Raw genomic sequence first — 25,000 nt, 5'->3', positions numbered from 1 at the left:
ATATACAGCGCCTCCAGTTGTGCCCTTGACAACCATGTACACTCTAGGATCGGCAACAGGGGTGAGTTTCCTGCGCCGCGAAGGATGAGCAGCGGCGGCTGGGGGCCGACACATGTGCAGGGACGTCATACTTCCAAGGGCGAAACGCATGAATGGGCGTCGCAGCAAAGCGACCATGGTTCCACCTTGCATGAAGAAAATTGGGGCGCCAGCACTTTTAGCCTCCTTTACCTTCGCTTCTTGCTGACTTGGCAAGCGCAGGTGGCCGGGGGCAGCCCAGGGCACTCGCTGGCCCCCAATCGCGGCCGCCTCGCCGTCTGCGCCTCCCACCGGGGCAGCGCGCAGCGCCGGCATCGGGGAAAGGGCAGTTGTGGCGAGTCGTTTGCTTTTGAGGTGTACGCGCCGCTTGAGGGCAGCCGCGATGCCTGTGACCCGCGCTTGGAAGACAAGATGGTGGGCGACACCCTGCAACCGGCGTTAACGGCAGGGAGAGCGTGGACCCGATTTGATGTTGCAGCGCAGCATCAGGCGCCCCTCGTATGGTAAAGGCCCACAGTGCAATAGATCAGGCACTGCGGCAGCCGCACCTCCCCTTGGTCCCCGAGTACACAACAACCGCCGCAGAGCAGACTGAGCGCCTGCAAGATAGCCACGCCAGCCGCCTGTATCGCCATCAAACCGCATGTTGCCGCAATGCGTGTTGCTGCTTTGTTGCCGTCCTGCCACTCTCATGCTTTCACCTTTCCTCGCCTCACTCGCCGGCCTCGAAGGTGCGACGCTACCAGGACCTGTACAGGGAGGCCGGCCTCAGGCAGGAGCTCAGGGCGCGGGAGCGCTTTGAGAGGCCGCGAGACAAGGCCAAGAGGTGCGGGGCACGAAGCTTCTGCGAGACGGGGCCAGCAGGCAGCGATCTTGGCAACGGCTGCTTTTAGGGGGCGGCAGCTTGCAGGGGGCGCGGTGCTGCGCAAGGCGGACGAAGCATGGGCCAGACTGCACTGTGAGCTCTGCGGGCGTGCGCACGGCAGGGCATGGAGGCACAAGCCACGCCTTGAGGGCACCGCAGCGTGCTGCCCAGCGATCTGGCCTCACCCCCATGGCCAACCCTGTGTCGCAAGACGTTTGCGGGCTGCTGCGCCCCACTGCCGCAGGGACCGCCGTGACCTGATCCAGCGCCGCAAGTGGGAGCGCGACAACCGCGACTGGTGGTCGCCAGAGACCCTGCAGGGTGGGCCGTCATCAAAGGACACAGCGGGGAGCGCAAGAAGTGGGGCCTTTGTTTAGGGCAGGTCAGGGTGACGGGCCTGTGCACACACAGCAGGTCTGGCACTTGCATTAACTGGATGAGACCACACCTGCCAGGTGCAATTTGTTGCCAATCACCACCCACACATTGTCAGGCCTTGCCGTTTCGACCCACCTCCCAGGTGGCGCAGACCAGGTCATAGACACGCCCTACAACGCCTTCTTTTCGCTGCGGGACGCCCGCGACACGCGCGCCGACGAGGACGATGAGGCGGTGTTTGGCGGCGGCTCTGCAGCCGCTGCACTTGAACCGTTGACAGCCTATTGGCCGGCCACAGTGTGGGATGCCGATTGGCAGGGCGGCTACATTGACGGCGGCGCGGGTGGTTATGAATCCAGCGGTGAATGGTATCGCCAGGACCAGAACAGCGCTGCGGCGGCGGCGGCGGCTGGGCATACGAACCAAGGCGTGTATGATCAGCAGGCAAATATGGGTTTGCAGCCCTTTTACCAATCTTCCTCGTCTAACGGGGAATTCTGGCTGCAGGGATCACTGCAGCAGCAGCAGCAGGGCCCAGCCCAGGAGCCTGCCGCGACACAGCCCACTGCGACGTCCGCTTGGCAGCTGCCGGCGGCGGCAGCGCCGGACGCGTGGATGCCCCCAGAGCACGTGCCGCCCCAGGGTGCTGGCGCGATTTCTGAGCAGCACTCGTTGGCGCTCAGCGATGGCTTTTCACATGACTTGCCTGCGGCGGAGGCATCGCATGCTGCTACTGTGCCGCCGGCGCTTGAGGTGCTGGGCTGGGATGACAGCCCGCTGCTGCCCGCCGCTGACGTGATGGACAGGCGGGGGACCCCTGGGTGCTGCTGGGCTTGCGGGGCAGTTCAACACACTCATGTCTGCGGAGGAGCCGTGGGCGGAGCCCTGTGCTGGCGAGGTGGTATTGCCGCCAGCACACGCAGGTGGCTTGGCCGAGGCCGAGGACGGGGCCGTGCCGTCGCTGTCCACTTTTGAGCAGCTGAGCACTGAGATGGACGCTGCGGCGCTTGTCGCCAGCGCAGAGTCCAAGGCCGCACCGGCGGACTTACTGCCAGTGGGTGGTCTCGAGTGGGGCGACGCAGTGGCGCCGTGGCCTCAGATGGCTCAGGGCAGGAGCAACGACAGTGACGAGGTGACGGAGGCGCCTGTGGCAGTGGCGGGCGGCGAGTCCCTGCGGGGTGCGGCCCAAGGGGACCTGCGTGAGGCAGCGGGGCGGCTGCAGGCGCAGCTGGAGGGCATCAGGAGCCTGCAGCAGCAGATGGAAGGCGCGGCCCGCAAGACGCGGCGCGGTGGCAGGGGATTGGGGCGCAAGGGCAAGGTGACTGGGCGTCGCTGAGGCGGGGGGTGCAGCTGTGCACCATATCACCAGAGCAACAGTGCGATACAGAAGCCAACAGCAGTCGCTGCACAGCAAGGCGACGGCGAGCGATCAAATTCCTCATGCACCCACCTTGCCAAGCTAGGTGACCCAAGCAGCATTTGTGTCACATTGTGGGTAATCATTTGTTGCTATTCGTTTCCATGTGACCCCTCCGAGTGCCGCAAACCTCACGTGCTGATTTGCTGATGATGTAGTGCAGCTTGCAAAATGACCCCACCCCTGCTACTTCGAGGGGGTGCTCTGTTCATGTCTTGCAATGCGCCCAAATCAAAATTTCCTGTGGGAGCTTCTCGCTTGTCCGTAGGCGCTGCGATGCATTTGCGCGCCTGCATGCGCCGCGAGCTGCTTTCTGTGCAGCCTACATCAACCCTTGGGCGGCAAGAACTCAGATGGCGCAACGCGTCACAATGTAACGCGATGTCCTGTGAAGGCCTCAGGCGTATTTCTTGCTTTGCCAGCTTTACAAAGCTACTGATGAAGTCAAAGTTGGTGGTAGCTGGTGTGCAATGCCAGCAGAGTGCCACTGTTAGCAGTGCACATGAAACATCATGTGACTATGTGAAAATCGTACGCATGCATTGAATAGCACTATGGGTGACATCGTGGCCAGTCAAACAAAAGGTGGATGGCAGCTGACTTGCAAGCTCAAAACCGCGTGCAGGGTGGGTGACACCGAGAAAAGGAAGCTCATATAAAAAGTACCGGGATGCTTGTTTTTGCCTCGTTCATGGTCAAGGGCGTTGATGTTTGCACAGGCAGCAGAGTGAAAGGGTATTTGCCTCTTGCCAGAGGATCATAATGTTTTCTTGCGCGTGCATGTGTTGCAGGCTGAAGGTGAGCATGACGGCAAAGCAGGCATCGAGGTGAGTCACAGTGGCGCATCCGACGCCAACAGAAGCGGACACATGATACTTCGCAATTCAGCATGCGCAGGCTTTGCACTCTGCCAGCGTCATGCAGGTAGCCCAGCCGCAGGCGCACGGCGCACAGCCCATGCATTTACATTTGACAGAGCGCGCCGTGCACCCAGCAGCGTGCGGCGCGCGCGCCGCGTGATTGGCCCCAGGAACGTTCCGTCAGCCACGAGCTGTGCACCAGTTATTGAGGCAGGGGCGGATTGATTGAAGGGGACAAAATCTCCGTGCTTGCGCAGCACGAAGTCAAAGGAGAGGCGGTACTTAGGGTAGGTGTTGAGGGCCTCCAGGTCAGCGATGTGGGCCCAGTGCTTTGCATGGAGCTCACACACAACCTGTGGGCAAGGGAAGCCGTGCGATTTGGACCCGAAAGAAGTGAGTGTGTGTGTATATGGGCATAAGTGTGTGTTTGGGTGGTGGGAAGGTGGGAAGAACGCAAAACAGAGGGTCTTGGCAGACCCTCTGATCCAGGAAACACAGGGATGCACACAGTGTCGTGACGGGGCTGCTGGCGGTCCGCGATGTTTTGCCGAGTTGGGGCTGTCATCGCACACTGCATCAAACACTGTATTTACCTGCGTATGCCAGCTGCCCCATGTGTAACGCAGCGTAGCCCGGCTGGGGCGCATTCCTGCTAGCACCCCCCCTCTCCACGAAGCAAGGCCCTGCTCACCTCTGGTCCTGTGTTCCACCGGTGGCCCCACGGGGAGTTGTCATTATTTGCAGGCCATGCATATCGCCAGTTGGGGATCACGACGCCCAGGCCGCCACCGGGCTTGAGAAGGCTCAAGTAGTGCAGCACAGCGCCCGCCTGGCACGAGCAGCACACGCAAGGAGGATGCACATGGTGAGTCACAGGCGGGTGGAGCTCTCATGTGCAGGCACAGGGCGGCCGCGGCGGCGCCTTGTGGAGCTGGCATGCCTGTTACGGGGATACGCCTGCACATACTGCATCATGACTGCATGTCGTGGCAGAACTGCAGCTGGGGCTGAAGCATACCCACAGGGTCAGGCAAGTGCTCCAGGTTGTGAAGGCTGATGGCGTAATCCAGACTGCCTGCAGGCCATCAGGATGGTGCCCCAAGGAAGGGGGCGGGTGCATAATGAGCCTCGCAGCAGCGCTTTGCTACGCCGTGCTGGCCAGAATGACGGCAGCTGCGGATGCATGCGCCGCTGCTGCACGCACGAATGCCGCACACGCTTTCTGCCTCTCCCAATCGCCACGTGCTGCCACAGGCATGGTCTCCCATGCTCTGATTGCTGACTCCCGCACCCTGCTTGAACGGCAGGTCATCCGCCCATGCCATGATGGTAGACAGAGGAGCCTTCTGAGCTGATGGCAGCGCCGCCCCCTCGCTGCCAAAGCCGCGGTGAGCATCGACCATCAACAGCGTCGGGTGCACCGGGCGCCCGCCCGCGCCGATGTTGATGCCGTTGAGAGCCGCCAGGTCGCGCAGCGGCGCCGCCGCCAGCACAGCCTCCTCCTCAGCAGACTGCACGGTCACGACCTCTTCGCCCTGCGAGCACGCATGCGGAGGTCGCATGCCGTGTGCAGCCACACCAGTGCTGCATGCTTGCCGCCTGGGGTAGTTTCGCCCATGCGTGCCTCCGCAGAGCCTCACCAGGTACAGGGCAGTGCTGTGGGCCTCGTAGCCAATGCGCTCACGCTCCTCCAGCGTGCAGCCCCGCAAGAAGGCTGCTATGGTCTCATTGGCGCCCATCGCGGCAAGCACGCCCTTGCCCCGGATCAGCGCGACGGCCTCGCGTCCGAGGGCCAACTTTTCCTCTGGCAACGGCAGCGGCGGCGGGACTGCGTATGCAGCGCACTCGGCTTTGATGGCCTGGGAGCTGCGGCGCAAGGCCATGAGCACCTGGCGGCCTGTTGCGCCGTGCTCAAGCGCTGCAGCGAATGAAGCACCGACACCATTGGTCGAATTGCTCAGCAGCCAGCCAAAGCTGAGTGCCGCGACGATTGTCACGGCGAGCACAGGTATCCTGAAACTACGCTTGACTGCGGGCGGCTTCATGATATAGGCGGTCATGCGATCGTGGTTGATCTCGGTATGATCACGGGCCGTGTTAGCGTTCAAGTAATAGCGCCGTGCAATGTAATACAAGTCTGAAACGCTTATCAAAGTGATATTTGCAATTGTAACAGCAGTTCGTATCCGTTTGCATTTTCAAAATCCACGACAACGGACTCGTGGCACCCGAGTGTGTCCCGATGCGCAAATGCAGCATCTGGTTGGTTTCAAATGATCAAAATACCTCGACTAGCAAAACACCGACAACATTTTTGAGATATCATGATCAAGCGATCTGCCGGCAGGGTGGACAACGCTTGATTACATTTTGCAGCCTTTAAAGGCTTTTTGCAAGGCGCTTATCCCCATCTATCGCGCTGGGCCTGTGTTCACAGCGTTCATGGTGAGGGGCGCGGCGGTCGCCGCATCAGCAGCGGAGGGTGGCGATGCATCCCGCCCGCAACGCTACAGCATCGTCGCGCCCACCTACAACGAGGCTGAGAACGTGCCGCTGCTGGTGGCGTTAGTCCATGAGGTGTGTAGTGCTGCAGGACTAGACTACGAAATCGTCATTGTGGACGACGCCAGCCCTGACGGCACAGCTGATGTGAGGATGATGATGGGGAGCCGCTGGGAGGTGGGGCTCAACTTGGATTAAGCGGTTGCGCATATTCACACAATTGATCCATGACCATTCGGGCTACTGTCCTACCGTCAGCAAGCAGCAGGTGCGGCAAGTCATGTAAAGCGTGCCGAGCTGCGCTCATTTTGTGCGTGCGGGGCACAAACTGCGCGCCTCGCAAAAACATGCTGCCACAATTGCGGTCCGCAGGTCGTGCGGGCGCTGCAGGCCGCCTATGGGCCCGACCGCTTGCTGCTGGCGCCGCGCTCCCGCAAGCTGGGCCTGGGCAGCGCCTACGCCCATGGCCTGCGGCGCGCCAGTGGCGGCTGGGTCATCCTCATGGACGCTGACCTGTCGCACCACCCCAAGTACATCCCTGCCATGGTGGCACGCCAGGCTGAGACCGGCGCTGACGTTGTGTATGGCAGCCGCTACCTGCCAGGCGGCGGCGTCGCGGGCTGGGACGCGGCCCGCAAGCTCACGAGTCGCGGCGCGAACGTGCTGGCGCGCACGCTCCTGGGTTTGGCGGCCAGCGACCTGACGGGGGCGTACCGCCTGTACCGGCGGGACATGCTGGCGGCGCTGCTGCCGCAGTGTGCCTGCACTGGCTACGCGTTCCAAATGGAGATGATGGCGAGGGCGGCCGCATCAGGCGCACGCATGGCCGAGGTGCCCATTGTGTTCGTCGACCGCCTGTATGGCACCAGCAAGCTCGGGGCGCACGAGTTTGCGCAGTTTTTGGTGGGCCTCGTGCGGCTGCTGCTGCAGCTGTGACCCATGCATCACAGTTCAGGGCGGCTATAGCGGCGGGCTGCCCCACCACCACATTGAGGCCTCACAACATAATAACCAACAAATGATCATGCTCTCTTTGCTGCTCCATCTGCTTTGTCTGCCTGGTGCAACCATGCCTGTTTGATGAGCCTGTCAACAAGAGCTGCGTGCTGCCTTGCAGGGCGCTCTAGCGCCTGGGCCTTTTTTCGCTGCAATCAGCACCCCTTCATGTAAAAGGTCACGTCTGCATGCTGTGGCATGCTGGCCTTGCTGACCACTCAGCAGCGGTATGTGCAACGTGACACCTCGCTGGCCATTGAGGTCTTGCAGCTGCTTCAAGAGCGCAGCCTTTCCTGCCGTGCAAACAATTGTAGGTGATGCTTGTGTTGCATGCAGTCGGCCCCACTGTGATGGCGGTGAATTGGTGGGATTCGACGCAAATACAGGCGCGCTGTTCAGGCAGAAGCTGTCCTGCCACAGGCACTGCTGAAGTTGGGGCACCTTTACATGCGTGCAATCCGCTGACTTGTTGAGGGGCAGGGGGCCGTGCAAACGCAGGCACAGCACACGGTCCAATCCTTGCTGCTTGGCTCTAAGTTTTCTCCACGGTTGAGATCAGCCAGCCGTGGCTTAGGGTGTGGCCATTATGACTGTGAAAGAATTAACTCTCCGCAAACACAACGGGCAGATGAAGAGGGTTACAGGCATTGCTGGCAGATTTATCAGTCTGCCTGCGGTGTTTAATCAGCATGCAGGTGTGACTGACTGATGTGACAATACGTTGCGACATGTCACCTTGCGGGTGAGGCAGCAAGTGCAGCCGAAAGGACGAGAACACCTGCATGTGTGCGGGTCACCAAGATTACTCACAAGGCGCACAACACTTAAGGGCTCAAGGATGCATTGCATGGTGCGATTTTGTGTTTGTGTGTGGCCCAGTGCAGCTTGCCAAGTAGATAGCCCCGCTGGGACCTGCAAAGCTTTGACTGGCCTGTCACGGGCTCCCATTCCAGCTTTCTCTGGAGGTTCGAAGCTGCGCATCGCTTGCAGCGCCTGGTGCAGGCAGCTGCTGCTGCTGCTGCTGCATCTGCTGCCGCTGCTCCTGCTGCTGCTGCTGCTGTTCCTGCTGCCGCTGCTGCATCTGCTGCCGCTGCTCCTGCTGCTGCTGCTGCTGCTGCTGCTGCTGCTGCTGCTGCTGCTCCTCCTCCTCCTGCTGCTGCCAACGCAGCCGCCGCCTCTGCCGCTGCTGCCCACCGTGCCTTCCATGCACCTGTGGTGTCACCCCAGGGTCTTCCACCACACTGCCTTGACCGCCGCCCGCTGTCGGTGCCGCAGTGTCCGCTGGCAGTCCGTCCTGCGGCCGCATCCACCCCACCAGGCTCAGCCGGTCAAGCCCACGCTCCCGCACGGCACGCGGCGCGGAGCGATGTGTTGTGCTGCTGGCTTCCTGCGTGGCCTGGCCCTCCTCCCTCGACCGCTCATCGGCTACTGCGCCGCTGGCGGACGCCTGGGCGCAGTCACACGTGCTGCTCACCCCTTGGTTGCTGCGACTGCTGCCGCGAGCCACTGCGCCCCGCGGTCCTGGTGACAGCGCCACCCTCACAAGGCCGTCGCCCGGCAACAAAGCAGCCTCGGGCGTCATCCCGCCAGCCTCAGTGCTGCATGGCTTGCCCCAATCTGGCGGGATCAGGTGCGGCTGGTCCTCGCCGGAACAGGCGTTCTGACTCGGTGAGCTGGCCTGCCCGCTGCAGTCGCTGCCTCCCGCGCAACCCTGGCCCGAATCTGGCGAGCCGCAGCGGTCGGTTCCAAAGCCCTGCACGAGGCGGTCAAACTCTGCGGCCAACTCGGGCCATTTTGAAACCACCTCCTCCAGGTCAGACCTGTCAATGGCGCCATCCAAAATGGAATGTTTCAGTTGCACAGCGCCCAACAGGGCTCGTTGTGCGAATGGGCAGATGAGACGGCTGGGAGCGCACATTGCGCCTACCTAAGCACAACGTGAGTTGCGCCGTGACCCATCATCCGCACCATCCCTGCCCTCCGACAACTCCCCACACGCTGACACACATGCATGCATGCACGCACGCACACACGCGCACGTACGCACGTACGCACGCGCGCGCGCGCACACACACACACACACACACATACACACAGGGAGACAGCCCATAGGTTCACCTGCTGAGTGCGAACAGCTCACAGAACTCCACCGCCACAACACTGGCAGCCCTGGGCTCCCCCAGCAGGGCACTGTACTCCCTACACGTGGGTGAGGGGGTGGGGAAGGGGGGAGGACGGCGTGGAGCGGATGACAACAGGGTGCATGAGATTGCTGCGTCACACATGGCTCATCCTGGTATGCACGACACCTGCTGCCGGCTTTCAACACAAATTTCCTGATCACCAATCATCCCAATCTCACCCGAAATGCTGCCCAGGCGTCAGGTGTCCCAACCGCCGGTAGCGTCCACTCAGCCGGTTGACGCGCCGCCACGCCCGCCCCATGCTGCGGGCGCGCCGCTCAATGCCACTGCCCTCGCCGCGGGTGCTGGAGCCAATGGGTGTTGGCGGCGGGCTGTCGGCTGCAGCGTCAAAAGTCGCCATATCAACGTGGGTGACGTGACGCGGTGTTGCACCGCCTTGGTAGAGGCTTGACGCCAACGGCACGCCGTCGCTGGCCTCTCCCGTGGACCGCAGTGCCGCCGCTGTTCCCTCCGCCGCACATTGAGTGTTGCCATCCCGGCCCCGCTGCTGCTGCTGCTGCTGTCGCCGCCGCCGCTGCCTTGGGTGACGAGCGCCCCTTGCGCCCGCGTCGCTGCTGCTGCCATCACTGTCGCTACTGCCGCCGTGCCAGGGCGCGTGCGACTCGTAGTGCCGCACCTCCAGCCTGCCAAATGCCACAAAATACAAAACATCCCCAGCATCGCCCTGGCGGAAAACGACGTCACCTGCAAGAGGGAGCGGCGGTCAGGCGTCCAGTGCCTTGGGTTTGTAAAGACCGAGCAAGCCATCCGGCGGGGCAGTACTGGGGCAAGGGGAATGTGCCGGTGCTGACACGCACCACCCCCGAACCAGCCTCAGTTGCACCCCGATGCCTGCCTCGTCGCAGCGCCCGCGCCCTTCACTTGATGCTCACCCGGTGCAAAGGTTTGCAGCTGCAGGCGCGCCACGACATCAGCCAGCTGCAACGGGTCGTGCGCCCCCAGCAGCAGCGGCACCGCCTGCAGGGCGTCACGGTGCAGCGCCAGCACCAGCTCTGTGCGCAGGGGGGCACTCAGCTCTGCAGCGCAGGCGAGGGAGTGGTGAAGAGGGGCAAGCGAAACGCGGTCGGTCGATGGGGCACAGGATGAAAGCGCGAGCAGAGCGCCGCTCGTTCTGGCTGTTGCTGCAAGCCCGCCCGCTGATGAAACCAGCGCCGTCCACCCATAGCCAAACATTTTGCATTAGAGTTCCCAGGTCTATACCAGTAAGGAGAGACTCCTAGCATCACACATGCATCAAGCCCCTGGCACTCTGCAAAACATAAGTAACACGCCACTGTCCCGTCATTCGCTCCCTCTCGCCCCCTCTGAGAAAGCCCTCTCCCACCTCCCGCCCACCGTTGACGAGGGCAGCCTGCTCCCTGCTGACCTGGCGCTTGAGCACAAACGCCAGGTACGACCGCACCCGCAGCGCCAGCCGCAGCGGCACGTTCCATGCGCGCAGGAACGTGTCCACCTCCCCCAGCCGCGCCTCAACATGGTCGTCACCTTGTAAGAGCCCCGAGGGGTTGCGAGGGAGGAGGTCCGTGGGGCAGGACTGACGCGCAGGCGTGGAGATCCTTGCCCGATGCCAGTGCTACTGCATGGGCACACGAGCGGCCTTGGAACTACGGGCCTTGAACTGCCCGTACACAAACAAGTGCTTCTGCTGCTCCTGTCACAACTTGCATCCCAACTCAATGCAGGAGCCGGCGCGTGCATCTGCCTTACGCGCACCTCCTGCCAGGTCGGCCGCCAGCACCGACACCCTGGACGCGGTGTAGGCAAACACGGAGATGCCCACGACAATGGCAAATATGGAGTACAGCATCTCTGGCGGGTTGGAGGCGACGATGTCACCAAAACCAACGGTGCCCAGCTGGGAGGGCAGTTGCGGGGAGGGTGCAGGCATTCAGCGAGGGTTGGTGGGAGGAGGAAATGACTGCCAGATAGCAGCCCTGACAGCAGGAATCTTAGAGCGATGTTCAGGCAGCTGAGCTTTGCTTTGCAGGATCATGTATATGTGTCATACTGTGAGGTTGAGACTTGACCATCAACTGCGCTGCCGGTTGGCCCATCCCAACCCTATTCGCCCCACCGTTGAGACTGTCCAGTACACGCAGGCCGTGTATAGCTCGTACGGCCCTGCGCCCTTGAAGCCTGGGCGCACGGGGTGGCAGGGCGGCAGCATTGACAACCGCAGCTTTGCCAACAGGGTTTCCTCCCCTGTCCCCTGGGGCCGTGTGGAACCAACCACCGACGCCAACACCCTTTTGATCACCCACTCACCAGCCCGCTCCACCCATGTTCCAGCCAGGTCTGGTGAGACGAGCGTGGCGATGAAGTACCAGGTGCAGGCCAGCAGGTGCAGCATCAGCAGGCCACAGCCGACGTACATCGTCAGCATCATGCCCTGCCTGCGTACCATCAAGGGGGGGTGGTGGCGGCGGGGATCAAGTCCATGGCTATGAGGCAGCACGTAATGCGGGGATCAGCAGTGACACCCACAGCAGCCTGGCATTACGTGTGTTGGGGTTGTGCCGTGTTCCAGAATGTTCCTGTGGCACTCATCAGCGCACCTGAAGCGTCCCAGCCTGAGCACACGCAGCATGCGCGCTATCTTGAGCAGCCGCAGCACCCGGATGAGCGGCACCACGCGCGCAGCCTGGGAGGCGGGGAGGCGGGCGCAAAGCGGGCATGCGCAGGCATGCTCATGGGTCGCTGTCACCGAACACCAGAGGAGCGCAAGCAGCCCTGGTGGGGTGTTGCGATTCATCTGGGTCACCCGGTCAGTGCCAGTTGAAAACCTGCCGAACCACCCGGGAAAAGTTTTGAGCGTGGCTTGGGGATCCACTGACACGTTGACCAGGATTGTGCCGTCAGCTTTACGCACACCCCCCTTAAGCTGTTGCTCACGTGTGCAGGCGCCCCATCCTCCAGGCTGCATCTCTCCACCAGTGCGATCACCATGGTGTCCCAGGGCATGGTCGTCACCAGGTCAACAGCAAACCAGCCGCGCAGGTAGCGGCGCGCGACGGCGGCGTGGCTGGTCACCACCACGACGCGGCGACGCTCATCAACAAACGCCGTCCTTGGGTGGGTGCAGTGAGTGGCGGCATGGGGATAGGGAAGTGATCAAGACGGATGTTTTGACAGAGCAGGAGGCGAGAGACAAACACAGTTTCAGAGCCGTGCAGGCAGGCAGTTGCCCTCGAAGGAGCGGTAGGCTGGCCTGTGAAGCGTCTGTAATCCCCACAAAACCAACAACGGCCTCGCCCCTTTCTGCTGCCTGCTGGGCCTCCCGCCCACCTGAAGTTCATGAGCAGGTCGATCCAGAACATGGCGTCAACCACCGCGTTCACGACCGTCAGGCCGGCGCTGCTGTAAGCAAACGCCACCTGGGGGAGGGCCGCAGTTCGGGGCTTGAAATGGTGTACGGCGTGCTGCTTGCTGGTGCATGCTCCCAAATCGCGCTGCAAGTGCACCGTGGCGGAGATTAACGGTGATGGGGCTGCACAACCCCTGTCACGCATCTCGGCCGAGGCCTGCGTCAAGACCCACTGCGCAAAGGCCCACCTCGTAGGGCACGACGCAGCACAAGTAGGCGACCAGCGCCATCATCCAGACGTCCCATGCCAGGCGCGCCGGGGAGCTGGGGCACACCACGTCCCACGCCAGCATCTGGTTGGGGTGGGTCAGAGGGCGGGGGCTGTGGGATACTGGTGGAGCACCCTGTCCCGGTGCATTTGTGGCAGAGGTTTTCATTTTTTTTCGAATCGGCACTGCACTCACCTTGAAATTCCGCCATAGGCCCAGCAGGAGTCGCTTGCCCTCTGTGCGGCAGCACGCTGCCCATCTGCGCTGCGGTGCCACATTGTCACCAACGCCTGGAGGTGATGACACGGCTACGCTATCGTGAGGATCGCGCCACAGGCTGCTGAAGCGCAGGAGGGCGTCGCCGCCTCTGCAGCCAGGCCGTGGGTGCGGGTAGCTGGGCTGCTGCTCGTCCATTCCTGCGAGGCGGCCCTGATCCTTTCACCGGCGCATCATGCGCCGCCAAGGGCCCACTGCAGCGCTCCTGCGCGGCCGCCGCCTCTGATTGCTGAGACGCTATGGCCTGGCAATAAGCATAGAGGACGGCTGGCGGTGGGGCCACGCGCCCGCTGCAGTACGCAGCTGAGCGCACATGCAGCCGCTGCAATCCTCCGCGGCAACGCGCTGCACTTTGGAGAGGCCAGGTGATGGCAGAAATTCAGCGACGCACGCAGGTTGGATGATTGATCGGACTCGTGAATTCGAAGTAATATGGGAACTTTGGTACGACGATCTGTACGTTTACATGTGCCGTCTACCTCACGGGATAACTTAGGATGCGTTTGTTTTGTATGACCAAAATGCGGTGAGCGACGATGAATTGGACATCCCTATTGGTGATCAGGTCAAACCCCTATGGTCGGTCAAAGCACTTCGATCTAGGGGAGCCAGGGCAACGACACACATTGTCATGATGCTGCCGCATCCTGCTGAGTTCATGATAGCCTTGCAGCTATCTTGCCGACATGTGTACACACACCCCACTGCCCCTTGATGGACATTTCCAACCGTGAAAAACCGACGATTTGTTACACCTGGCCCTGGAACGCAGACAAGCAGCCTGCTGCATTGTGAACGCCGCCACGCGTGATGAAAAACCCTACGTTGACCTTCAGCCATCGAACTCTGCGGGGGCGCAGGCAGCGAGTCGTGGGTGAGGGAGGCGCAAGTGCTGGTGTTTGTGTCGGGCGCATTGCAGCCAGATCTCCTGCACAATGGGCGCAGGGCCAAAACCATCTGCACAAACACATTCACCCTACACAATCTGCAGCAACGCTCTGCTCGTCTGATTGCCCCCAACAGCCGTCGCCACTCACCGAAAGGCGCCGGGGGCGGCGGCTCCGCGTCCTGCACTGGCGCTGCTGCGGGCCCCGCCCCTGCCGCACCGCCCGCCGCGCCCACCACGCCGCCGACCGCCGCGCTGGCGGCATAGTCAACGGGCTCCCCGGGCCGCGTGTCGCGCAGCACCACAAACCCGATCGGCGGGGCGCCGCGCTTGACAGGCACGAAGCGGGAGTCGGGCGCGAAGCTCACAAACCTGACCTGCTGCAGCGTCATGCGGGACGGCGTCGTCAGCACGTAGCTGCTCGGCTCGTCCGGCTTCTTGGGAGCGCTGGCAGCACCTGCACCACCGCCCTCCTCGCCCTCCGCCTTGACCGCGCCCTCCGCGCCGCCGCCCTCTTTGGCCGCTGCTCCTGACCCCGCTGCCGCCGCCGCCTTGTCGTCCGTGTCCATGGCGCTGGGTCCCTCCTTGGCCGCGGGCTCCGCCGCTGCGCCGCCCTCCTTGTCCTTCTTCTCCAGCTCCTTCTTGCGCGCCCTCTCGCGCGCCTTTGCGGTGGTGGACAGCACGGCCTTCTCCACCTTGGCCACCTGCAGTGTGGTGTGAGTGCGCATGTGTTTGTGTGTAAGAGGGGGCAAATGTGGGGAGAGGATAGGGGCGGGCCAAGTTGCCATCATAGCAAGCAGCCATGAAGATGCCATGGTGTTGAGAAGGGCGTGACATGTGTGTCATGTGAGCAAGTTTGGTTCGACTCCGCGCATGCGCACAGATGTGTTGATGTGTATACATTTGCGTGTGTCTGCCTGAAAGCGTGTGTGCACATGTATTGTAAGTACGTGTGCACTCACGCATCGGCTGCTTTGCAACACGCTGTAGAACTTTGCTTGCAAGTGCAGGCACGCGACAGCCTGCAGCAGTCGCCCTGCCATGCCTGTGCCGCACCTCCTTGCTGGCCTCCACCGTGAGTGGCGGTGGGTACGCAAAGAGCGAGGGCCGCGCCGCCACGTTGACCTCCAGCTTGGGGGTGCGCAGGGACGCGTCCAGCCCGATGAGCGCGCTGGGCGTGAACGCCAGGGAGAGGCAGTGCGCAACAGGGTGCCAGTACCTGGGGAAAGGGGGGGGGGAGAGAAATCGGGAGAGGAGGTGTGACGTCGGGTTCAGCCTGGAGCGCTGGCCTTTTAAATGCTGTCTGTACCCTGCAGCCCCTTCAGCTCACGTTCCTGCGCCGCCTGCCCCCCCTTGGGGCCTCCCTGGTGCTGTCTCATCTGCCCCGGGCCGCCTCCCGGCACCACAGCTCACCAGTGGTATGTGAAGAGCGCAAGGCCCACGACACTGGTGCGCCGGAAGTAGCCGCTGCGGGAGCGCAGCCCCACCGTCACGTTGCGGCCGCCTGCATCCAGGATGCCTGTGGAGATGCGCGGTCGTGTCGTTCAGCTGGGATACGGACCGAGCCTGAGCCAGCCGACGACGTCCAGCAGGCGAGATTGAGGGCTGCCGGGTGCTGCGCCTGCACCGCAGCTGGCGAGGCCGCCTGGAACGCCGCCCTGCCCGTCCCCACCTGTTGCGACCGATGCCCCCATGCGCGCCATGGTCTCCTCGTGCTTGTCCCCTACTGCCTTGGCCAGCCTCTTGCGCAGGCCCTCCACGCGCCCCTCGGGCTGCTGCAGCAGCACCAGCGCCAGGGCGATGTACACACCCTGGACGGCGCAGCCGGGGTGATGGGGCGAGAGACCAGGGCAAGGAAGACAGGGGCGAGTGGGTGTGAGGCAGCTTGGAACCTAACATGTTGCGGGTGGCATCTGCACAACGCACCACCAGGAGAGGGTGCGCTGGGCCACCCACTCTGCCTGGTCCTAGGCCGCCTTGACTGACTCTCTCGAACACCTTCCTGGCCCGACAATCACGTTTCTCCCACCCCACCTCACTCTGTTTTCCCCACCTGTCGAACAAAGTCGACGCTGTCCGCCACCATGCTCTCCAGCAGAGCCACAGCCTCGCGCCCACCGCTGCCGGCGCAGGCGATGCCCACGGCCAGGGCCGCGCCGTAGCGCACGTGGGGGTTGAACGACTCCGCCAGCAGCGACACGATGCGCGGGCACTGCACCGTGGACAATGAGATGGGCGTTGATGGGTTGGTAGGCACGAGGGCGCAGGGAACAGTGCTTGCAGGGCAACACCTCAACAGGCGCGGCAGTGGCGGCGTCCGCGGCGTTTGGTGTGGCACCCCCGCTGTGCCTGATCATCTGGGGGGTATGGAGCTCCCCCGGCCACGCCACTGACGTCCCTGCCGTGCCCGCCCTCCAGAGTAGGAATCTCTGCCCCTCGCACCTGCTCGGGGTTGCCCATGAGCACAAAGCCCAGGCTGGTGACCGCCGCGCGCCGTACGTCGTCAGACACGTCCGTCACGGCACAGTGCAGCAGCCGCGCGATGGCGTTGTTGTTGGCCGTGCCACGGTACGCGAGGCCCAGGCAGAACATCGCACCCCAGCGCAGGATGGGGTCCTGGTGAAGGGGTGGGGTGGGGCGTGAGGGTTGATGTGCGAGGCAAAGAGGAGGAGCGGCGTGTCTAGTGTCAAGCTGCGCTGACTCAGCCACATCCTCAAAGTAGAATACAAGAATACTCCTGCAGCAGAGCGCATCCCACCTGGTCGCCGCTCATCTGCTCCACCAGGGCGTCAGCACCCTCCTCGCGGCTGTAGCCCGTCAGTGCCAGGCCCAGGGCCAGGCCGCGAATGATCTTCTCGTGGGCCGTGTCGTGGGCGTAGGCCTGGGTGACGCGGGCGGGGTGGGGGTGGGGGGAACAGGAGGGTGGCACGGCGAAGCGTTAGCACAGCATGCTCTGGCTCTGCGCGTGATGCAAGATCGGGGCATGCACACAAACGACTTCACATTCCTGGCTCACAGCCACCTCAAGCCCACCGGCCCAAGTCCCCTTTTTGAGCGCTTGCGGGTCCCCCGCACCAGCATCTCCTGGGCTTTGTCGCTGCTGCTGCCGCACAGCAGCAGACCCATCGCCAGACCGGCAGCCTGGGGCATGCGACGGGGCATGGAGGTCAGGAATTCAGCACACCTTCATGACTGGCAGCATCAGCCACAAGCAGTTGCCCCCGCCACCCTAACCCGCACCACGCACGATTGCATGTCAACCATCGGGCCCCCTTCCCCCTGCCCGCCGCCTCCGCCCACCTCCCCCGCGACGGCGTCGTCCGTGTACAGCGTGTTCTTGAGGTCCTCAAAGGCCTCCTCATCACACGTGCCCAGGCACGCCAGGCCTGGCAGAAAGAGGGGTGGAGACGGCGGTGGAGGGTTTGGGGAGGCTCCAGCGCCGCAATTGAAGCGACGAAGGTGGCGCCCTGACAAACTAGACATGCGCCAACATGCATGACGTGCAAGTCAACAGGTGGGTGCACCGCGCCACCGCAAGGCAGTCCCTTGCGCTCACCTAGCCCCAGGCAGGCGCCGTGCTGGATGACGGGGCTGCCGGCCGCGCGTAGGCTCTCCAGCAGGAAGGTCCTGTGGCCTGCGCCGTGGTTGGCGGCGATGAGGCCCAGGGCGTACAGGGCACCGCCCTCGCTGTAGGGGGAGCCGCCAGCGCCGTCGCGAGGCAGGTAGGGCGCCAGCAGGGCCTTGCCTGAGGGGGGGCGGGGATGGCCACACATTGGACAGGATGAGAGCATCACCACTGGGCTGACAAGCATACGCTGGCTGGCATGTTGTGTTGGGAAAATCTACCGGCAGATGCAGGGGCGGCAACATCATGCGGCCCGAGCCCCTGCTGCTGCGACGCATGCGCCCGAGGGCCTGCGCACCCTGCTGCAGCTGTCCGCGGTGGATGACGCCCAGCCCCGCTGTGGCGCTGAACTTGGCCCAGTTTGTGGCGCGGCTGAGCCACTCCAGGTTCTCGCGCAGGAACGTGTCCACGCTCGTGCCTGTCAGGAGAAGCGGGGGGTTTTAATGAGGGGTTTGAACGGAGTGGACGGGGCGGGGCCGTGCGAGAGGGCGGTGGAGCGCTACTCCCAGCATCATGTGCACAGATCTGACGCAACCGTGGTTGCAGACACCTTGCTCTGCCTCTTGGGCACTCGACCCCCGCCCCCAGCCTCACCCACCCGCGTGCACAAGGGCATTGGCGAGGATGGTGGCGCTGTGCAGCACGCTGACGCGCGCGTCCACCGAGGCCTTGAGGTTCTTGAGAACCTGCAGCAGGCAGCAGCGCAGCCACGGCGGGCGGGCGGTTCGCGTGGTGGTCGCTGTTAAGGTCGAGCACAACTAGCTAGATTCTAGCCTATACCCACAACAGGCCCTGCACGGGCCGTCCGCTCTGTCTGCCCCCACCCCACCTGCAGGTCAGCGTGGTTGTTGTGGTACAGGAACTCCAGCGTCAGGCCGATGGGCGTGGTGCCGGCCAGGATGCCGAGCAGCCTTGCCAGCCGCTCGGCCTTGGCCGGGTCCACTGAAGGGGCCGCAGCCTCAGGGGGAGCCCCGCCGTTGGCGTCCGCGGCGGCGTCAGCGGCGCCGTCGGTGTCCATGGCGGCGCCGTCGGCCGGAGCCGCGGCGGCGACGGGCGCGGGCGTCGCGGGCTCTGGCGGCTTTGGCAGGCGATCCAGGACGGCCTGGAGGAACGACTGCATCTCGTTCTCCACGAGGTCGAACGCGGCCTACGCAGTTGAGTGCGGTGGCGCCACGTTTGGCGCATGATTGCAGTCAAGGGAGATGCAGAAAGGGCTGGTGCTTGACCTGATGAAACCAAGTGTACCAATCAGCCACAAGCACATCACTCTGCCAGCCCCCTCCTGCAGGGCTGCGCCCACCCACCCCTGCCAGCCCTATGTTCCCACCTGATAGGCCACCAGGGCGTCATCCTCACTGCCCTCCACCAAGCGCCCCAGGATGGCGGCGACGCGCGGCGCATCGTCCAGGAACATGAGGCACTGGCACACCTCCACCCAGTCCGGGGAGGGGGACTCCTCCGCCAGGCGCACCAGCAGGCGCAGCACCTGTGCCGCCAGGCATGCAGAAGGAGGGAGGAGAGTGAGAAAGGAGGGAGGGTGACGGGGGGTCACAACATGCGTCAAGCATGAAACGCAGAGCGCACTGCAAAGGACAGCCTGTGCATTCTCCACCTGACGCCTCTGCCAACACGACCACCCTTGTGCTCTCCAGTCTCTTTCAATCTGCCAGCTGCCCACTCAGCACTACCCAAACTCACCTGGTGGCGGAAGTTGCGGTTGATGACGAGGCGCTGCGTCACCCGCAGCGCATAGCTCAGAATAGACCCCTGCAAGCAGGAGCAGGGCAGTGAGGCGATCGCGAGCGGGGACCTTGGTGATGCAGCAATGCGTCCAATTCACAGCAAAGCGTCACCAATCAAGTAGGCTTTCTCACGCATTGGCAGCGCTGCTCCTGCTGATCAGCTAAGATCCTGTCGTCTTTGGCTGCGCGTCCACGCAGCAAAATGCAAGGCGGCTGGCGCATCACCCCCGGCAATCTGCACCCCGCTCTCTGCTCCGCAGTTGGCGCCGTACCTTGTCGGGGCAGCGGCCGACAACGGCCTCGAGGATGTCCAGGCGCCGCGCCTCGAGCGCCACGCCCACTGCCTGCTCCCACTGGCCAGCCTGGCACGCGGTCTCCACCATGCGCTCCACAACCGCCACCAGGCGCGGGTCCACCTCAGCGCTCTCCTCGCCGCCCTCCACCTGGCGCCGCCGTGAGTCAAAGTACTGGTCCAGGCAGCGCGCTGCCAGAGGGAGGATCGGCGGCATTCATCTGTTGAAATTCACTCTGCATTGCTTGGGCAACTGTGCGTCGCTCGATCCAGCACCATGAATGCAGCTGGTACATGTTCCAATGCTGGCCGACCCAAGTTAACATTACATAACGACACTTTCAGTTGAATCACCACCTGAGCCACATGCTGCTCACTTGCAGCAGGCAGCACACTGCCTGACGTCGTTTGGGATGACAACAACCGCCCCCAACTGCATCCCGAATCTGCTGCCCCTTCCTTGCTCACCAACAAGGGTGCGGACATACTCAGAATTCTCGTTGACGTCAAAGTAGCTGCCAGCACCCAGGGCGTAGGTCAGCGCAGAGTCAAGCTCACCGAGGTGATAGAACACCTGTGTGAGCCGTAATGCGGTGAGAAAGGGGCTGGCATGGGTGCCTGCCAGCAGAACGTTTGCCAGTCGCCGGCCTTCCCACCAGCGACAACGGTGGCTGTCCCAGGCGTCAAGCATCCATGCCACTCAGTGGCGCATCACAGAAATTTGCATGCACGCATCCTCCTGCTGCTGCGCCGGGCTGGTGCCGCGTGCATCCGCACTCGAGCTGGCGGCGATCGATCGCCCTGGTCTTCACCTTGGAGGCGATAAGCGCCGCAAGCTCCCTTTTCTTGAAGGCCTCATCCTCGTAGAGGGCCTCTACGGAGGCGATCGATGGCGATATCTGGAACCAGAAGTCATGTACGACCTTGTCCAGATTGACTAGAGCATACTGCTTGAGAGTGTCATTGTCCTCCTCCAGCAGCGTGAGCAGCCCCGCTGCGGAGGTCATACTGTGATCTAATGCCTCGCTTGAGGCCACTCGGACGGACTTTCACGACCGTGTAGCTTATACTTAAGTCTTGAAAACGATTAACACAACGTGATCTGATACCGTTCGTGCCACATAAACCACTCTGCCGTGATGAGAAGCTGAGGTGCAGGTGTTGCTGCACTGCGCCTGCTGTTCTTTACTTTCAAGGGGCCGCAGTCTGCAAGAAGTTTGCGGTATCATAACGGCCTGCTTGTTTTGCATCGTCCTGTATCACATATCATACAGCCAAGATCATCTGTCATTCTTGATCTACGAAAGAAATCAGTGTGTCTCGGCTCATCCCCCAACCTAGCCTCTGCGTACCTAGGCTCATTGCAAGGAGGATGGCGTCGAATGTGACATTTCATTACCTTGGGCCGCCCGAGCAGAAGCACGTCGCTAAGATCGGGCCTATGGCGACCCTACGAGCAGCGCTAGTGGAGGCGGCCGCGAAGTGGCGCCCGCCGGTGGACCCCGCCACCGCTCAGGTGCTGTACAACAAAAAGCAGCATGTGGACTTAGATACGCCCTTCCGACTGCTGAACATCCCTGCGGGCAGCCGGCTGGATGTCGTTCGTGGTGAGCGGTGGCGCACCAGTGCTGCCGTCAACGCCCATGCACATGCGTCGAACCATGTGGCGTGCGAACGTGTAGAGCCGTCCAAAAACTGCCACATGGGACAACTCCCAATACCCGCTGCAGTACGGCCAACTGATTTTGCCACCCACTGCATTTCGAGCCTTGCTCAGTTTGTTGCGCTGGGCACTGAATCTGAGGAAGCTACACCCACCATTTGCCTCATCCCAGGGGCCGCTGCAGGTGTGACAGCAAACACCCCGGCGGCGGCTCTCAAGCAAAATCCAGCTGCTCCTGAGCTCTACGCAGCAACTCCCCAGGCAGACACGGCGCAGCTGCAGGAGCAGCAGCAGCGGCAGCAGTCGCAGCAGCTTCAGGGGCAGCAGCAGGAGCAGCAGCAGGAGCAGCAGCAGGAGGTGCAGCCGCAGCCGGTTCCCAGCACTAGCGGCAGCGGCAGTGTATCCTTGCCAGAGGGCTGGGCTGCGAGCCCTGCGCTGACGGCGTTGGGCATCACGGCACCTATTGCGGTGTTCAGCCAGGGCGCAGTGGAGGCCGCGGCCGCGGCACGAGGGTGAGACCGCCAAACTATGATGTTGTGCCTTGATGCACGCCTGGCCTGAAGACACTGCCGCTGTGCTGTGTTGCTGCCCGCACTGCAAGCCGCGGCCACCTCCCTGCCATCCCTGTGTGCTCGTACCCAACGCCCACCTCACAGAGCCCCCCCTGCCAACTACCCTTGCTGCAGGAATGCATCGGCATCGGCCGCCTCAGACCCGCCCGACGAGTTCTTCGAGTTCACAGCTGATGACTTTGCGGAGGTGGCGCGCGCGGCGCAGAAGCGCGCCGCCGCTGAGTCCCAGCTGCTGACGCGTGCACTGCGGGAGCAGCAGGCGCGGTCGCGCGCCAACGCGATGGGGCCGGTGCCTGTGCGGCTGCACTTCCCAGATGGCTCAATAGTGCAGGCGAGTGTCCTGATCTCACGTGTTATGTGTGGGTGTCGCTTTGCTGTGGACATCTTGCGGTTAGCTGTTGGTGTGGCTGTGTGTGTGTGCATGCTTTCGTACGTGCGTGCACGTGCGTGCGCGTGCGTGCGCGTGCGTGCGCGTGGATTAGAGGAATTTGGTGTGTGTTTGTGTATTGACTGAGAGAGTTTGGCATGAGAGTGTGATTGTTGAGTGTGTTGCGGCGAGGGAGACACAACAGCGGGGAGGGGGGAGCTAGAAATAGTGGGAACTCGGACGGCGAGGGGGAGCATGAGAAGCGGGAACAGGGGATGGGCGACCTAGGATGTGATGCAGTAGGTGGCCAGAAGCCAATGCGACGCTGGTTGTGATTGAGCTGCCAGCAATGCACGGCTGTCTGAGGCCTGACGGCTCCTTTTGGCTGACATGCCGTATCCTCGTGCTGTCCCAATCCCACACTCTGGTGCTCCACTAGGCCGAGTTCGCCGCCACGCAGCCCGCCAGTGCCTTGGCCACGCTCGCACGCGCCGTGGCGGCGCCCTCCGTGGCGGCCGCCCTCTACCTGTACACCGCTCCCCCCAAGGTGGTGCTCAGGGAGCGGGACATGGCCGCCACGCTGTACGACCTCAAGCTCGTGCCCGCGGCCCACGTGCACGTCGGCGCGGACGCAGCCAAGCAGCAGGGCGGCGCCCCTGCCCCTGGCGGCTGGTTGCGGCCCGAGGTCGCCGCGCTGATGCGCGACGTGGTGCCCGGCGCACTGGCGGCTCGCGCGGCAGCAGACGGCACTCGTGGCAAAGGGGGCCTGAGCGCAGCAGAGGAGGCCGCAGCTGCACGCGAGCGGGAGCGTGCAGTTGCCGAGGCGCGGCGGGCGTCCACTGCAGCAGGGGTGGGAGCGGGTGAGGAGGGCGGTAAAAAGGTCCCAAAGTGGCTCAAGATGGGCGGCAAGTGAGGCGCCACTTCACATTAGTCTACCACGTGGTTGTCAGTGTTTTTCGAACTCGCACCAGGCACCTGAATCGTAGAGTAGTAGATACGGATTGAGACACAAACCAGTTAACATGCAACATGTTACCTCTGCCTGGCGAAGGGGTGTGTACACATGGCACCGGCTGCGCAGCAAGTCCACCGAGTAACTTTTAGTCATGTGCTTGCCGGCAAGACTAGTTGGATCTTCAATGGAGGCAATGTTGAGGGGCTCCTAGTTTGCTTGTTGCCAACAGGATATATCAACTTTGGTGTGCCCTGTAGGAGCATGCTGAACCGTCGTCTGTGGTTGCTTGCAACCTTTTAACAGCCAGAGATTTTGCCAGAGTGCGGCAACATGTCAAAGGACGGAACAGCACAGGTGATACTCCCTGGAGTATCACACATAACATGCCTATAGGTGCCATGCACACCAGGTGAGCCTGACTTGTCACCCACGTGCTTTGTAAAAGAGGGACAAGCCATATGTCTTGACAAATCTGTGGTTCATTTACTTTTTGCAAGCCTGCTGATCTGGTCAGCAACTGCTCATGGTCAATCATCATGTTTGGACTTTGTGATGCTGCTGGCCGGCCTCTAGCACTCACATAGCCGATAGCTTTGATACAGGAGAACACCACTGGTGCTGCTCTGCTACAGACACTCTTCTCATGCTTTCACCAGCGTCAGCGTGCAGCGAATGTCAATTACACCTGCTGTATGGGTAGAATATGATGCGCTGTCAATTCGTGCAAAATCGCGCGTATATGTGTGTGCGTGGTGGCACAACCGACAGCAACAGCGCGGTCATCAAGGGAGGGTGATAACGCCCTACCCTACCCGGCCTTGCCATGCCGCCGCCTCCTGCTTCACCAACGGTGCTCCTCTGTGAGTTCCGCTCAGTACCTGTAGCGGGTGGGGATCACACAAGCAAGAGGGGACATCAGGAGGGTCTGCTGCGACCGGCATCAGTCTCATCGCCATCAACTGCCTGGGCCAGACACAGGCAGGGCTCCACCTGGGCACCTTTCCCCCCTCCCTCCTCTCAAAACACCAAGACCACGAGACTCACTTGTAGCCCTTCTCGTAGGTGCGCTCGCCGGCGGCGGCGCTCTCGCCGCTGGCGTCGTACTGGCCGAGCTGCGCGTCGCTGTTGGCCTTGGCGCGCTTGAGGAGCGCCTCCTGGCCGGCCGCGAGGTTCTCGGGCTTGCCCTGCCAGCTCTTGAGCACGCTGTTCTGCAGGGCGCGCGCGTAGCTGAACGACACGTGCCAGGGGTTGGGGCTCTGGTTCATGGCGTTGAGGTTGAGGGTGGCCTCCAGCTCGGACTGGCCGCCGCTCAGGAACATGATGCCGGGCACAGCCGGGGGCACGCGGCGGCGCAGCATCTTGAGGGTGTAGGAGGCCACGGTCTCGGGGGAGGCCTTGACCTTGGCGTCAGCGCCGGGGGTCACCATGGCGGGCTTGAGCAGGATGCCCTCAAACAGCACCTTGTTGTCGGCCAGGTACTTGAAGGTCTCAGCCCAGATGGCCTCCTGCACCTCCAGGCAGCTGCGCAGGGTGGGATGGGTGTGCGGCGCCAGGGCGTGAGTGCCTGAAGACAAGGCTGGACTGGAACACGAACCCTCCACAGGCTGGTTGCCCACAACCTCGTGCTTGCAGCCGGTAATATTGGGTCACTGGCTGCAGGCAGGCAGCACGAACGACGCGCGGCGACCCCAAAAACCGTCCTGCCAAGCTGCGCCTATCACCCCGGGAGCGTTGCGCCAACTCACGCGTCGATGTCGTGCTCGCCGTCCAGCAGCACCTCGGGCTCCA

The 25,000-nt window shown here is 62.7% G+C and overlaps 7 protein-coding genes across 7 annotated transcripts in view; 3 read left to right on the top strand and 4 right to left on the bottom strand.

The window, feature by feature from the left end:
* Window positions 1-34: 34 nt before the first annotated feature.
* Window positions 35-2,618, top strand: MNEG_1400 (hypothetical protein; the record flags this gene model as incomplete). Its single annotated transcript, XM_014050122.1, has 6 exons — window positions 35-61; window positions 262-453; window positions 771-865; window positions 1,149-1,225; window positions 1,425-1,625; window positions 2,206-2,618. The coding sequence occupies 6 exons, from the start codon at window positions 35-37 to the stop codon at window positions 2,616-2,618; spliced, it is 1,005 nt and encodes a 334-aa protein (XP_013905576.1).
* A 1,912-nt stretch (window positions 2,619-4,530) lies between these two features.
* Window positions 4,531-5,298, bottom strand: MNEG_1399 (hypothetical protein; the record flags this gene model as incomplete). Its single annotated transcript, XM_014050121.1, has 3 exons — window positions 4,531-4,634; window positions 4,851-5,094; window positions 5,200-5,298. The coding sequence occupies 3 exons, from the start codon at window positions 5,296-5,298 to the stop codon at window positions 4,531-4,533; spliced, it is 447 nt and encodes a 148-aa protein (XP_013905575.1).
* Window positions 5,299-6,001: 703 nt separating this feature from the next.
* Window positions 6,002-6,997, top strand: MNEG_1398 (dolichol-phosphate mannosyltransferase; the record flags this gene model as incomplete). Its single annotated transcript, XM_014050120.1, has 2 exons — window positions 6,002-6,238; window positions 6,434-6,997. The coding sequence occupies 2 exons, from the start codon at window positions 6,002-6,004 to the stop codon at window positions 6,995-6,997; spliced, it is 801 nt and encodes a 266-aa protein (XP_013905574.1).
* Window positions 6,998-9,171: 2,174 nt separating this feature from the next.
* Window positions 9,172-13,002, bottom strand: MNEG_1397 (Potassium voltage-gated channel subfamily Hmember 2; the record flags this gene model as incomplete). Its single annotated transcript, XM_014050119.1, has 11 exons — window positions 9,172-9,256; window positions 9,420-9,579; window positions 10,134-10,277; window positions 10,597-10,746; window positions 10,975-11,116; window positions 11,336-11,397; window positions 11,527-11,654; window positions 11,817-11,902; window positions 12,154-12,283; window positions 12,547-12,635; window positions 12,814-13,002. The coding sequence occupies 11 exons, from the start codon at window positions 13,000-13,002 to the stop codon at window positions 9,172-9,174; spliced, it is 1,365 nt and encodes a 454-aa protein (XP_013905573.1).
* Window positions 13,003-13,942: 940 nt separating this feature from the next.
* On the bottom strand, window positions 13,943-20,662 carry MNEG_1396 (26S proteasome non-ATPase regulatory subunit 1; the record flags this gene model as incomplete). Its single annotated transcript, XM_014050118.1, has 19 exons — window positions 13,943-13,956; window positions 14,148-14,700; window positions 15,053-15,215; window positions 15,410-15,515; window positions 15,669-15,807; window positions 16,050-16,208; window positions 16,439-16,612; window positions 16,755-16,877; window positions 17,072-17,137; window positions 17,297-17,382; window positions 17,553-17,741; window positions 17,920-18,039; window positions 18,220-18,307; window positions 18,451-18,768; window positions 18,949-19,107; window positions 19,320-19,388; window positions 19,636-19,847; window positions 20,124-20,229; window positions 20,468-20,662. The coding sequence occupies 19 exons, from the start codon at window positions 20,660-20,662 to the stop codon at window positions 13,943-13,945; spliced, it is 3,039 nt and encodes a 1,012-aa protein (XP_013905572.1).
* A 365-nt stretch (window positions 20,663-21,027) lies between these two features.
* Window positions 21,028-23,170, top strand: MNEG_1395 (hypothetical protein; the record flags this gene model as incomplete). The annotated part of the gene is made up of 4 exons (XM_014050117.1): window positions 21,028-21,262; window positions 21,491-21,830; window positions 22,005-22,179; window positions 22,697-23,170. The coding sequence occupies 4 exons, from the start codon at window positions 21,028-21,030 to the stop codon at window positions 23,168-23,170; spliced, it is 1,224 nt and encodes a 407-aa protein (XP_013905571.1).
* Window positions 23,171-24,083: 913 nt separating this feature from the next.
* Window positions 24,084-25,000, bottom strand: part of MNEG_1394 (fructose-bisphosphate aldolase, class I) — a gene marked incomplete at both ends in the record, with an annotated part of 2,462 nt that continues 1,545 nt past the window's right edge. The window contains 3 exons of the mRNA XM_014050116.1: window positions 24,084-24,090; window positions 24,257-24,733; window positions 24,958-24,995. Coding sequence (XP_013905570.1) covers window positions 24,084-24,090; window positions 24,257-24,733; window positions 24,958-24,995 — 522 coding nt within the window. The remainder of the gene's footprint in view (window positions 24,091-24,256; window positions 24,734-24,957; window positions 24,996-25,000) is intronic.

Source organism: Monoraphidium neglectum (assembly GCF_000611645.1).
Source record: "Monoraphidium neglectum strain SAG 48.87 unplaced genomic scaffold scaffold00138, whole genome shotgun sequence".
NCBI classification, from domain to species: domain Eukaryota; kingdom Viridiplantae; phylum Chlorophyta; class Chlorophyceae; order Sphaeropleales; family Selenastraceae; genus Monoraphidium; species Monoraphidium neglectum.
Note: the sequence above shows the minus strand (reverse complement) of the source record. Positions and strands in the feature narration are given on the sequence as shown.